Source organism: Notamacropus eugenii, chromosome 3 (genome assembly GCF_028372415.1).
Source record: "Notamacropus eugenii isolate mMacEug1 chromosome 3, mMacEug1.pri_v2, whole genome shotgun sequence".
Lineage (NCBI taxonomy): Eukaryota > Metazoa > Chordata > Mammalia > Diprotodontia > Macropodidae > Notamacropus > Notamacropus eugenii.
Window position 1 is genome coordinate 108,060,632 of NC_092874.1, and position 13,641 is coordinate 108,074,272.

At 38.9% G+C, this 13,641-nt stretch overlaps 1 protein-coding gene across 1 annotated transcript in view; it reads right to left on the reverse strand.

The window, feature by feature from the left end:
- TMEM178B (transmembrane protein 178B) overlaps nt 1-3,225 on the reverse strand; it is a 423,711-nt gene extending 420,486 nt beyond the window's left edge. The window contains exon 1 of the mRNA XM_072650302.1: nt 1,018-3,225. Within this exon, the coding sequence (XP_072506403.1) occupies nt 1,018-1,399 (382 nt within the window). The 5' untranslated portion in view covers nt 1,400-3,225. The remainder of the gene's footprint in view (nt 1-1,017) is intronic.
- Between the last annotated feature and the right edge of the window lie 10,416 nt (nt 3,226-13,641).

A 13,641-nucleotide genomic window follows, 5' to 3' on the forward strand; every position in this document is an offset into this window, starting at 1 on the left:
ATCAGTAACAATTATAATACATTTATGGGGGACTTTTAAAGATTATGGTGTGTTTTCTTCATAATAACCTTATGAAAATATTATTAACACCACTTTCAGATGAGGAAACTAAAAGGTTAATTGACTTGCAGATGGTCACACAGCATGTGTGAGTCAGGATTCAAATACAGGACTCAGCTTCAAGTTCAGTGCTCTTTCTACTATATTATTTATTTTTTAAAATGTATCATTATTATCAAGTGCTGTTTATCTTTCAGTTTTGTTTCATTTGCTCATTAGAGATACAAGTATTTTTAATATTAGCATTTTTCTAATTCAAAAATGGAGAACTTTTTGTTCTAATATCTTCTTATACCTCCCCTCTTCCCTCCATTTAGTGTCAATAATCACTTTTATTTACCACTTATCAAGACAAGAGGAGAAAAAATCATTTGGGGGCCAACAGATAATACCTTTCCTGAAGTAAAATTGGTCTCCATTGTCTATATTTTGATGTCACTTTAACATTTATCAACCCTGTAAAGCTGAAGTTGGTATTAAAAGTAGTCTGCCTTCTCCCTGATATTCCTCTGTAAGAGTTGTTTGTTTGTTTGTTTTGGGGGTCTGTTTGGAGGGCTTTTTGCTTATGATACACACAACTTTACAACAATCTCTTATTTCTTAGAAGCAAACCAATACACTATAGAGCTAGTAATGCATTTTCCTGAGAATTATCCTGGAAAATGAGAATTTGAAGACACCAGATAAATAAAAACAAACTAAAACTGTCAAAGGAAAGATAAGCAAAACCCTAAACCAGTCTGTATCATAAGTAGCTGAGGAATGAAAGCACTAATTACCTATAAAGCCTACTGAATATTCTAAAATTGGGTAAATGAAGGCCAAGAATTGCAAGCTCGGAAAAGCAACTAAGTCATCCTGGAGCAAAGAAGAAGTTAAAGGCTGTGGGGCCCCAATCTAGGTATTAGGTTCTCATTGTGTATTCTCATAAGCAGACAGCCTAGATGAGACACTTACCTTTTTGAATGAGTTCATCCAGGTCTTGGTCAAATCCCTGCCTGTGGCATTTCCTCCAGAGCCCCATGTTGGTAGAGTTGTACTGACGGTTACACTCGTCCATAGCGCTCAAGGCAAACAGCTGCCTCCGGTTCCTGGCCCGGAGGAGTTTCCCTTCCCAGCGGTCCAATCTAGACCTACTGGCCCTGAGCGGCAAGTTATTGTTGTTGTTATAAATGAAGCCTGGATCGACTCGACGAGTAGTAAAGGCTTTGCACCTGTCCCGATGCTTCCTGGCGTCTGTCTCGTACCAATGATCTGAGCAGATCGCCACGGCCAGCATGCCGAGGGCACAGAGAGCTAAGGAGAGGCCAGTGTAGAGCAGTAACCTTCCAGCAGCCATACCTCAGCTTCACAACAACACCATGGGCATGTTTCACAACAACCTAGTTCTTCAGCCCCAGAACAAAGCAGCCAGCTGAGCCTGGGAGATTGCAGCTGAGCGCCCTGCTCAACCGAGTCTCCCCACCTAGATGCCTACGGTTTGAAGCAACATTCAAAGCACCAAGGCTTCTGGGAGGATCTAAAAAGTTCTAACCCCAAGAAAATCTAGTGGGTTAATTGGCATTTCCTGCAGCTTAAAGCAACTAAGGGTGTCAGAAGCGCCCTCCACGTCTCTCAGAAAAGGGTTCCCCACTTAAAACAGCGGGGTTGCTCAGCTCAAGACCACCTTTGCGTAGCGTCGACCTTCTTCCGTTTCTCCGTCTTTTCTTCCCAGGAGGAAAATAATCTAAGTTCTTTCCGATTAAACTGGAGCTCCTTGACTTTCTTTGTGCAGTGTACCAATGCAATCGATCCACCTCCCTTTATAAGTATGGTGATTTAAATAGATAGGGGAAAGGGGTTGTTAAACTGGGCCACTTTGCAATGATCAGGTGAATTGTAGCATCACTGGTCAGCGCTTAGAAAACTCCCGATTCCAACAGATCAATTGTCCAAGGTTTACAGGCCGGCTCTGATCTGTTTTTCTTCTTAAGTGGATCACCTTTCCCTTTTGCAACCAGTGCTTGTAGTCGGGCAATGCAGAGCAGGAAAAGGTTTCTCGCTTCAGTGTTGGGCTAAAAAAAATCTGTCTCCTTCAGCAAGAAAGGGACTTCACCTTCCCTCCTATAGGCTTTACTCAGAAGCAGGCTTCGTGTAGGATTTCAGTCCCTGACAACCTTTGTTTCCCAGCTCCTCTGCTTTCTTTCTCTTGCCTTGCCATTCAGGCGACTCGTTTTGTTGTCGGCGCTGTCAACCAGGCAACCTAATTGGACGATTCCTTTCCCTGGATTAGATGAAACTCCGTAGCAGCAGGAGAACGAGGAGAGAACGGCTCTGACTGGGGCTGGAGTCCAACCGGAGGGAGGCTGCAAAGAACTAAGAAGCTGCTTCAGCACCATGGACAGAACGCTCTGCCCAGAGGCACCCAGAGTCCTAGGGAGAAAACCCCCGGCTTCATATCTCTGACATCCTCGCCCTGCTTTGCTTCCCGGATGTAAAACGGTCAGTCGCCTCCCAATCTGATTTTCCAACAGTGCTTTACTTCATCTGGCAACTAAACAGCCTCTGAAACGTGCTTCCCATATGCAAGAAAATGCAGGTACAAAGGCTGAGGGGGGAAAAAAACCTTCCGCCCCCAACACACACACATACACACATGCACACACCCTGACACCTCAAAATAAATATGTCCCTCAAAAAACCAATGCCTGGAGCACTATAGAGGAGGGGAAAGACACGCAGTCTGCCTAACAGTTGTCAATGGCTCTCATATTGCACCATTTCCCTTACATGCACAACCAGCGCTCCCACAAAGGAGCCGAGATGCCAAGATCTCTGTCTGCCTCAGCAGCTGCACCCAAATAATATCCCAACATCAGCAGTTATTATATTCAGGGTGTTGGTTTTTTCCCCCTTTGGTGGTCGGTGGTGGTGAGGGGGTGGGGGGTAGGGAAGGGAGGACTGTTGGTTATTCAATTTCCCCTCCCTTCTTTCAGTAGCGATAGCCTCACTACCTCGCGGGCACCGTCAGAGACCTGGAGAAACCGTAGAGAAGCCGACGTCCAGGAGTCTCTGGAAATTTCATCTCCTGGTTCTGAACCTTGAAATAAAGGAACGTTTTCTGAGCTCCCGGATACCTGAGGATGTTTCCTTGTTCAAACGCTGAGAGCTGCAGCCTTGGCTAAAGCCCACAGACGGAGAATACAGAGCACTGAGCCAAAAGCTAGTGATGTCATCCGTGCAACGTGAGACTCATTTCTTATTTTTCTAGCCTCCTTAAAGATAAACTGCACCATTTTACCGGCAGGCGATGTCTAAGACTTACTCTTTGAACAGCAAAGTCAATGGTGTATATGTATGTATGTGCTTAACCACATACATATTTATGCACAGATACATATGTGTCCTTTGTAATGTGTTTACTGCACATACTGTTATAAATTTAGGAATAGTCCCTGAATCTCATATTCCTCAGCTTACAAAAATGGCAAAATCCCTCAGATCGTGCACACAGCTCTTTAAATATATGTATGTGTGTATATGTATTTATACATATATATGTGCTTAATGAGGAGCTGATATTCAAAGGGACTTTCGGCTCATATGCAAAACTGGAATTTCTTTTTTCTTCTCACCATAGTTCTCCATTGGTGGTGTCTCAGTGTGTAGGGGGCTTTTTGTTTTTACAAGAAAAGCCATATACTCTGCCTTCCTGGCTGCAGTCATTTCCTTCATTGAGCTGTATGGCTTTCTGGGGGCTTATTAACAGTTAGCCCCATTTCAACATAAACAGATCATTAGAAATTCCCACCACCCAACCCACCTCCACTCCTCTGAATGTGTGTATGAGAGACAGACCAACAGACATAGAGAAAGAGAGACAAAGTGAGTTCTGATGTATATAGAATGGGGGGTGAAGAATCTAATGGGTGTGCTTTTTAATAGTTATTCTGAAAATATTTGGAGGAAAAAATTGGAAGGAAAGAGGGTTAATAAAATATTTGGAGGTGATTTTTCTTTATATATAGGGGGTCAGCTAGATTGAAGATATTGTAGTTATCTATAGAAGCTTGTAGAAAAATGATGTATGACTAATAGGTGGCCAGCAAAGTCTGACACAAAGGGTGCCCAGGAGGATGGGCTCCCATTCTGAACAAATTCATTAAGACATGCTGCTTGTATTGTCTGCTCTGAGACCTCACCACAGATGTTGTCAACATCATCTCTGTGTCCTATAGGCTTGGATTTGTTGTATTTTTACTCAAAAGCCTTGTCCTTATTGTTATTTTCATCCCCCATCCATTAGGGCCAACTCTATGAACATTTCAAGAAAGTGTAGGGTTAATAGGCTATGACAAGACCAGGGCTGCAGAATAAAAGAGTCTTCTGGAGGATAAGAATGTTAACAGTGTTTTGCTTTGCCCTCCAGGGTTTTTGAACCAAAATGAGCGCCTCTCCACCATGTTCTTTTTGTCCTTCCTCTCCCTTCCTCCTCCTTGCATTTTAAAAATAAATGAAATAGGGGTTTCAGTGCCATCTAGTGGGGGAGGGGTGTCTTTCACTCCTTTTCTCAGGATTCTGAAATAATGTGATTTGCAGAGGGGTGGGCAGTGGCCTGAATTTGCCCCTCCTGTCCTTATACTATTTGACTGGTAAAGTAGGTGGTCAGACAGGTGCCATATTCCAGCTTCAAACCACAAGATCCAGAGGCATAGTGAATTGGTAACATGGGTTACCGGTGCCCAGCCTGTTCCCTTACTTCTAGTCCCCAAACTCTAGGCTGCGCAGGAAAAATAAGTAAATAATAACAATGTAAATTTCTGAACCAATTTTCTCCCAAGGATATCAGAACATTTTCCCATGTGTAATCTCATTTATCTTCCTGAAATTCTTACACTTGGTAGGCAAAAGGAGACACCAAGAGATGACACACACAAGGTCACACATTTAATACAAGAATTAGAACCCTGGTCTCCTAGCTCCCAAGTCTTCTCTATTCCCTCTAGACCAGGGAGTATATGGCACTAATGGCACTCAAGGAAGTCCTTGCTGATAAATTTACCAATACCCACTTTTCTCTTTTAACTCCAACTGTCCTTCCTCCTTCACTTATTCATTCCATGGGTTTTTTTTTTCCTTCCTTTTTTACCTTCTCTTCCTGCCTTGGGCCTCAACCTATATAGCTATATAGAATTCAGATGACAGAGATGATCCTTCTCAAATTCATAAGTAGTCATTTTTTCCCATAGAGCAAGTTGGGAAAGGAGGGCTCACTTTGGAATTCCTAGGACAATAAGAAATTTCTTTACTGGTATATAAAAATCACTGCTAGTAAATAGAGAAATTTAGGGAGAGTGAGGATCCGAGGTAAATCTGTCAGAGAGAGAGAGAGGAAGCCCATCTTTGGATAATGCTACTGTCACCCTCTAATAAATTTCTCAATCAGGGCAAAGTCCCAATGGTCTTTCCCTAGTTACAGATATGCTCCTGCTGTCAGGATGACTACATTACTTTCATGAAATGAGTTACTATTCTCTCCCTCCTTATATCAATGGGTCTCTCTGATCTCAGTAAGGTCCCTTATCTCAATAATGTATGTTATAACTCTGCCCACTCACCTCTACTTTTAACCATTTCATTTTTCCATCCTTTCCATTTTCACTGATACTATTCAATTTCTGATTTTTAATACTAATCACCTTTCCACTAGACCAGAAATTCCTAACTGTTCTCCATGTCTTCCCCCATCTACATTGCCAGATTAATCTTTCTGAAAAAACTGACTTTATCATGGCTTTTCCCTGCTCAAAAACCTTAAATCACTCTACATTACTAACTGAATAGAAGTCCAAACTCCTTAGTCTGACATTCAAGTCCAAAAATCTGGCCCCAACCAATTTTTCCCCACTCATTATATGACTCCAGATTTATTGCTAGAAGAAGTCTTAGAAGTTATCTTGTCCAACTACTCCTTTTACAAGGAACTTTCAAATGAGCGAGGGCAAAGAGCTATGTGGCAGGGTCTTTTCCCTGACACAAATATGCTATAGATAGGTTAATCTACTAACTATACTTTAACATATATCGTTCACAGTCCCATCTTTTCATCTCTGCTTATACACATTAAAACATATTGCAATGGTCATTTCACTCCTTGACTCAAAAGAAAATTAGACATCTATCAAATAAAATGTAGACTATTGATCCTGGCATTCAAGGACTTCCACAATATGACTCCAACCTATGAGTCCAACTTTATCTCATATAGTTCATTTTCATATATCCTATGTTCTACCAGCTATCTCCAATTTTTGCACTTTTGCTCACATCATTCCCTATAGTAATGTAAATATGTCATATATTTATGTACAATGTATATATAATAAAATAAAATGGCATGCTCTGTTTGTTGAGTCTTTCAACTTTCCCTGGCCCCTTTGCCCCTTTACTCCTTAATCTAAGTGAAAGTAAATTCTCCCTACTCAAATATTTTCAAGCACTTTACTTGAACCTTTCTTATGTATTTATCTTGCTTTCCCTTATACCTTAGGTATCTTTGCATACATCCTCTACTCATTGAATTGTAGGCTCCTTCAGACCAGGATTTGTGTCATGTGTCCTTATATCTCCAGGGTCTAGCACAGTACTTTGTATATAGTAAGTGCTTAATCAATGTTTGTTGAATTGACAATATTTATTAAAGAATTTGACAGAAAAGCCACAAAACTATTAAGAACTACAAAAGTTTACTCTGATACTTCATTTTCCATGTATCTGAAATTAAAGGAGAATTCCAACTTAAAATATTCACTCAAAAATAATCTTCTTTAAAAGTAACTGACACACAAAATGAAAATTATCTTCCTTTGAAAAATATCTGCTTCTCAGTGTTTTGTTCTGTATTTTTTGCCTCATCCTTTCTGACAGTTAAGCTTCTTTTCAAAGGAAAAAAATGGCCATGATTTCTCCAGTGCCTTCTATTTCCACTTAATATTGTGTTCACCTGAAATTCTAAAGCCCTGTGTGACATTTATGAGGAAATCTTACCCTCCCTCAATTGGACTTGCCCGTGTTTCCATGTAAGTATCACTGACTATGGCTGTGCGACTTTGGGCAAGTCAAATCAAAAAGCATTATTAAGGTCCTACTATGTGCCAGGTATTTTGCTAGTTCTGGGGATACAAAGAAAGACAATAAAACAATCCCTACCCTCAAGGAGCTCACAATCTAGTTGGAGAGAGAACATTCAAACAACTTGGAGCAAAAAAAGACATATACAGAATAAGTTGCTGTTATTGTTTGTCCTTTGTTCTTGAAGAAGACCATGACATCAGGAAGGAGATGCCATGACTTTCAAATGAATTGGATTTAAGTTAGGGAGGATTGTGCAAAGTGACTAGCCTCACTGTATCCTCTGGAGCCATCTGGCTCCAGTGGCCAGATATGGATCAGTATAAGTGGAGATGGCCCTGGATGAAATAGGAGACCTTGATCTTTTCAAGCTAAGGTCTTTTCCAAGTTTTGGTTTGACTGAGGTAATGCCCATTCAGTAAAGGAAGTAGCACAGACTTGAAGGGAGCCAGGGAAGCCTAGAAGCAGAAATGAAAGAGAGCATGCTAGGCACAGGACATACAGGGAAAAGAATGGGGAAAGAGGAATAAGCATTTATATAATTCCTACTATATGCCAGGCACCATCCTAAGCATTTTACAGACATTATCTCATTTGATTCTCACAAGCCTGCAGAAAAGAAGGTGAGGTTGGTTACCTTGCACAGCCCTCCCTCACTCAAATCAAAGTCAATTGCAGGTCATGTCATCATCTTGATGTCATGGTCCTTGACAAACACAAAAACAGGCACCATGCTAAGTATTTTACAAACATTATCTCATTTGTTTCTCACAACAAGCCTGCAAGGCAGGTACTATTATTATCCCCCATTTTACAGATGGGAAAACTAAAGCAAACATAGGTTAAGTAACTTGCTCAAGGTCATACAGCGTGTGTGTACGTGTGTGTGTGTGTGTGTGTGTGGTTGAATTTGAATTTGTCTTCCAGGTTTTGTCCACTGTGGCACCTAGCTGCCTCAGGCCATTGAGACAAACAATGAAAGGTGCAGTCAGGAAATGTAGTATCATATTTGAAGAACATCAAGGAATTCAGTGTCAGAGGGGAGTTAAGTGTAAGAAGTTTGGAAAAGTAAGAAGGGGCCAGGTTATAAAAAGCTTTACTATCTAAATAGATGTTTTATATTTGATCCCTGAAATTAATAGGGAGCCAGTAGAGTTTTGGAATGGGAATAAGGAAGGAGGGGTGCCATAGATCTGTGTTTAGGAAGATCACTTTAATAGTTGAATGGAAGATGAACTAGAGTGGGAACAGACTTGAAGCAGGGAGGCCAAGCAGCAGATATTGCAATAGTACAGGTATGAGGTGAGAAGGGCCTGCACCAGGGTGGTGGTCATTTTTGCCTCAGTACGATTTTCCTCACCCGTGAGAGGAAGAGATTATACTAAATTACCTCAAAAGTCTCCTTAAGCTCTAAATTTCTATGATTTATTCTATAAAGGTAACAGTAACTTGTTATAAAGAAGCAAAGATATTGTGCAACAAATGTTTTAGGTAAATTTTTTTAAGTACAATGCCCTGAATGATAAATAGATAATGGATAGACAGAGCTATAAACCTAAATCAAGTAGGTGGGAACATGGAAAGGATGAATTTCCTGTCTAGATCAAGAGGAAGGTACAATAACAGCAACAAGAAGGAGGAGGGCATGAATATAGGGGGGGAAACTGTCAGTGAAATGAGGAGGAAAAATTGCATAGGTTGAGTCAGATGGTGGGTTCAGAGAACAAGGTGAATGGACAGAATCCATTAGTCTAGTTCAGATGAAATAAAGAGAGAAGAAAATAATAATCAAAATACATTTAAGAGGGAATGTAGAACATTTAGAGGGTATGCAGAATCAGGATATAGATGAGACAGTGATGAGAATAGGATTTCCTAGAATATTTACACGTAAATTAGGTTATAGGCTAGGAACTGCACCTGTAATTTCAGTGATATGGGAGAATCTTCAGGTGTGGAAATACATTCTACCAGAACATACCATCTCCTCTGCAACTTACAGTCTTAGAAAGCTACCTAAGAGGGGCAGGTAGGTGGTGCAGTGGATAGAACACTGGCCCCAGAGTCAGGAGGACCTCAGTTCAAATTCAGCCTCAGATACCTAGTAGCTGTGTGACTCTGGACAAGTTAATTAATCCCAATTGTCTCAAAAAAAAAAGCTACCTAAAGCATGAAGATATTAAGACACTTGGAAAGGGATGTGTATACAGTATGTTAGAGGTTAAAGCCAAATCTCCCTGGCCTTAAGATCTGTTCTCAATCCATGCTACCTCTGAATTTATATATGATCTAAAAATTGTAATTCATGACATCCTCTGTCCTTTTGTCACTCTGTCACCTCACTGCAAAGTGGAAGGGAATGGCACAGGATTAAGGAACATTTTAAATTTTTGTTTTATGAGTTGTCATGACCAAAGAATTAATCACTAGGTGTCCCACCTACCCATGGTAAGCCTTTCCACCCTTAGATATCCTGGAACTTGGAAAGCAGAACCACATTCAAAACCTTTCTGGTATGAAATAATCTATCAAAGCTTTATGCTCCCCTAACATAGACTCCTAAACTCAGGATGCCCTCGGTGCTATGATGAGGCATCGAAGTAGGACGTTATTGAATTTGTGGTAGGGAAGGCATCATGGAGAGGTAAAAAGAGCACCATGTTTGTGTGTCATTTCGACTGCCAATGTGGTCTTAGGCAAGTCATTTAAATTTCTCCAAGCCTCAGTCTCTGAATCACAGGATTTTATAGTTGCAAGATATCAAAAGAACCAAGAAAGTGCTTCAACCAGCAAACACCCAATCTCCTTACAAAGCAGAGAAATGTCAGCCTAAGTCAATTCCAATTTAGAATATAAACTCATTTTATAAATCCTTCCATGGAAGAATGGTTAAAGATTATGAGCAATGTCATATCATAAAACAGCAAAAAGCAGTGGAAGGAAAAACAAATTAAAAAAGAAAAAAGCTCAGAGATAATAAACTAAGCCAAATGATCCAAAGGGCATTTAAAGATGAAAGTGGAATGGAAACCACAAACAAGTAAAAATTTGAAAAGATTTTACAAAAATTGTAAAGATTTTTATGACAAATTCATCTCCATCATTGACAGAAGAACTATCACGTTTAAACCTTAACATAATAGTCTCAAGTGTGTTGCCTAAGGAAACAGAAATACCATTAAAGAAAATAAAGATGGAAAGAAGAGCTGGAGAAGATGGACCATACAAAAAGGAAGTTGATGCAGGATGTGACATGGTTTTGAGGTTACTGAGGGTTTGAGCCTTGTTATCTCAGAGGGAGATGCTGGATGCTTTGGGGGGAAAAAAAACATAAACCTAATTATCCAATATTCCACTGGACCTATGATCTCATCCATATAAATGTTCCCTCTAGAGATACAGATCACAGGCTGTCCTTGCTCACCTATTTTATCTGACTCTTGCCATTGTTCTCCTGTATATTGACCAAGGGGCCACCCAATGTGCTTAGGACATCTTTTCGTTTTCTTTTGTTCTCTTTACACTTTGTGGATATCTATGAAGAATATGGGCCAACTGTAGGCTATCCATCATGTAAATGGCCTTTTTTTTTGGAGATACATTTCTAGGATGGCATCTTTTATACTGTTTCTCCTACATAATTATTCATTTATAATATTCTACAGGGGGATCATGCCTACTATACATTTCTCTGTTGTACTTTAGATTATTTTCAACTTTGATTTTCAAAGATTATAATAACCCATGACCCACAACTATACAATATTATTAGAAAAATATTAATGTTTTTGAAAATGGACCTTTGTTTCAGAGAAAAACTTGAGGTCACTATAAAAACTTTACAGTTTCACAAAGGCAATCTAGCCCACTCTCCTCCTTCTCTTCAATTCTGGACCCAGATAACTTTCTGTTAGCAATGTCTATACAAGATATATGTACTTATGTATGAGCTCTGTTTATCATCCATTGTCTCACTTTATATCATAGTCTGAACAATAGGTATTCTTCATTGACTCGGTTTTTCCTGTGAAGATAGTTATGCCAAACTCTTTTGATTTATTATCCTTTAGGAGGCTCTTTAATGTTCTGTGGCTCCATGCAATTAACACAGTATCTTTCAAAAACAAGAGGATCTGGAGAATCGCAATAGAGAAGTCTCTCTTTTGTTTAGACATTCTCCCTGATGGTGACAAATACTACTTGCAATAATTAATAATCAGAAGGCCATCAAAAATGTTATTTCCATTGTTTCCTTTTTTAAGGAATCATGTTTCTTTTTGATAGATGTTTAGAATACATCTTGTTAGAAGAAAGCCTTTAAGGTTGTGTTTTCCCTAACAGACCAATAAATATTATGTATATGTGTGTATAGTCAATAAACAAACACAATAGGATCTTATATTCTCTAGACCTTTCTGCAATTCTATGACTGTAAATATTATAGTTTGGTACAGAATACCTTTTGCAAATATCTTTCTGTTCCCATTTCATATCTTCATCAAAAATACCCTTGATACATGTTTAGACTTCGCTCATAAAATATTTATAGGGATGGGAAAGTAGGCATATGGGTTGTTAGTTATTAATATTCACTCAGTCACCTTTTTAAAAAATAATAAGATTCCAGATATCTCTCCTTTCACATACCTTAAGAATAGTTATCTTAATATACTCAAAACAGCATTGGTTGCAGCCTCCTCAATATATGTTAGTCTAGTTCAGCTGCTTTTCCCATATTTGTTTCATTCTATGTCATTTCCACTTTTTCAAACGCAATACACCCAAAGCTGTGAAGTAAGAGTTCAAATGTGGTGATTTCATTTTCCTTGGTTAAAAAGGAGAAAAAGTTTGTTATAAAAAGTGTTCATAGATCTCTTCCATTTTTCATCTCTCTATTGTCCTTTCCTTTCATTTTCGTCCATAAATGCCCTTGCGATTATGGGATTTAGTTAGGGTATGTCTTTGAGATTTTTTCAAACTTTTTTTTCTACTGATTCTTCCTCTTTTAAGAGGTTATGTTGCTCACAATCTTCCATCATCTTTTTTCCTGCAAAATTTTACAAACAAGTTTACATTCAAAACTGGTGTTGCCCTTAACTGCTAAGTCTCTCTGCTTGGTAAGGAACTGAGTATTGACGTACTTTTAGGGTTCTTTTGGTCTCATTGTTGGCAGTGTGGTTTGTTCATTTGTCATTTTGGCCTGCATCTGTGATTGCATTGGTGCAAGACACTTCTTCTCCAGGTAAAAACCTGAAAATTAAGAGAGTTGTCTAGCACTATGTATCTCACTATCCCTTAGCAATGTCTATCCAAGGTATATGTAATTATGTTTGAGCTCTATGTATCATCCACAGTCTGACTCAAAAAACTATTGTCTAAAATAGGACTTGCACTCAGGTTTTTCTTACTCCAAGACTGACCCTTTATTTACTATACCATGCTGCTGCTTCTTCTTATGAAAATTAACTTGCATAAGTTAAAGTCCCTTAAAATGGTTATAATCTGATTCAATGCCCCTTCCTTCATTTCCTATTTTTCAGGGTCAATAGCCATTGTAGATAGACCAAGTTAGAGCTGTTTTAATTTCACACATCATTTTTTTCACTTTTATTCTGTCTTGGTTTTGTATTAATTTTGATTTTTTCTCTAACAAATCAGTGGTTATTATAACTCAAAAATATGACCAAGACTATCAATTACTACTGACCCATATGCTCATTCCCCCAACTCTATGAAATCCTTATGAATATAATCTGCATACATGCTAAGGATATCCCTGACTGAAGTATGAGAAGGAAGCCAGCAGATTTTTGCAAATAGTATTCCAAAGTGAGGCACATCTTTGGAGTCACAAAACTGACAGAAAAGTATAAATAATACAATATCCCACTGTGCATGTTGTCTGATGATTATAAAAAGTATTTGATTTGGGAGAGAAACGAACTCCATAAAAACTCTCCTCCAACAATGTTTTTCCTATGCACATCAAAATCGTAAAAGATTCAAGTTACAAAAATAGAAATAATTTTATAGCAAGCCTCTTATTATAAATATCAAGTCAGGCATAAGATGGGAAGATCTATGCTTGCCAAAGATGTTTGTCATCATCATGGAGTTATCTAGAACAGAGTCCAATTAGAAAAGTATTTTGTGGTGTGACACATTCATTCTCACACCTGGGGCCCTCAGAGAAGTTCCTCTAGCTTCAAGGCATCTTCAAGTCTATATCTACTTAGAACCATAGTTACACGCCTACATCAATAGGTTTACTTCTACTAGTTTGTTACACAGAGACAACAATTTCTTTTAAGCAAAGCTATTTAATGAAATACAGCAATAAAAAAAGTTGCAATATAATATTTACCCCATAACCGGGAGTACACTCTCCTACAAATATATACACATCATCATTGGAAAAGGTGGACATACCTAGAGAACATGTTTGAAGGGGCATATATGTGAGGAATACGT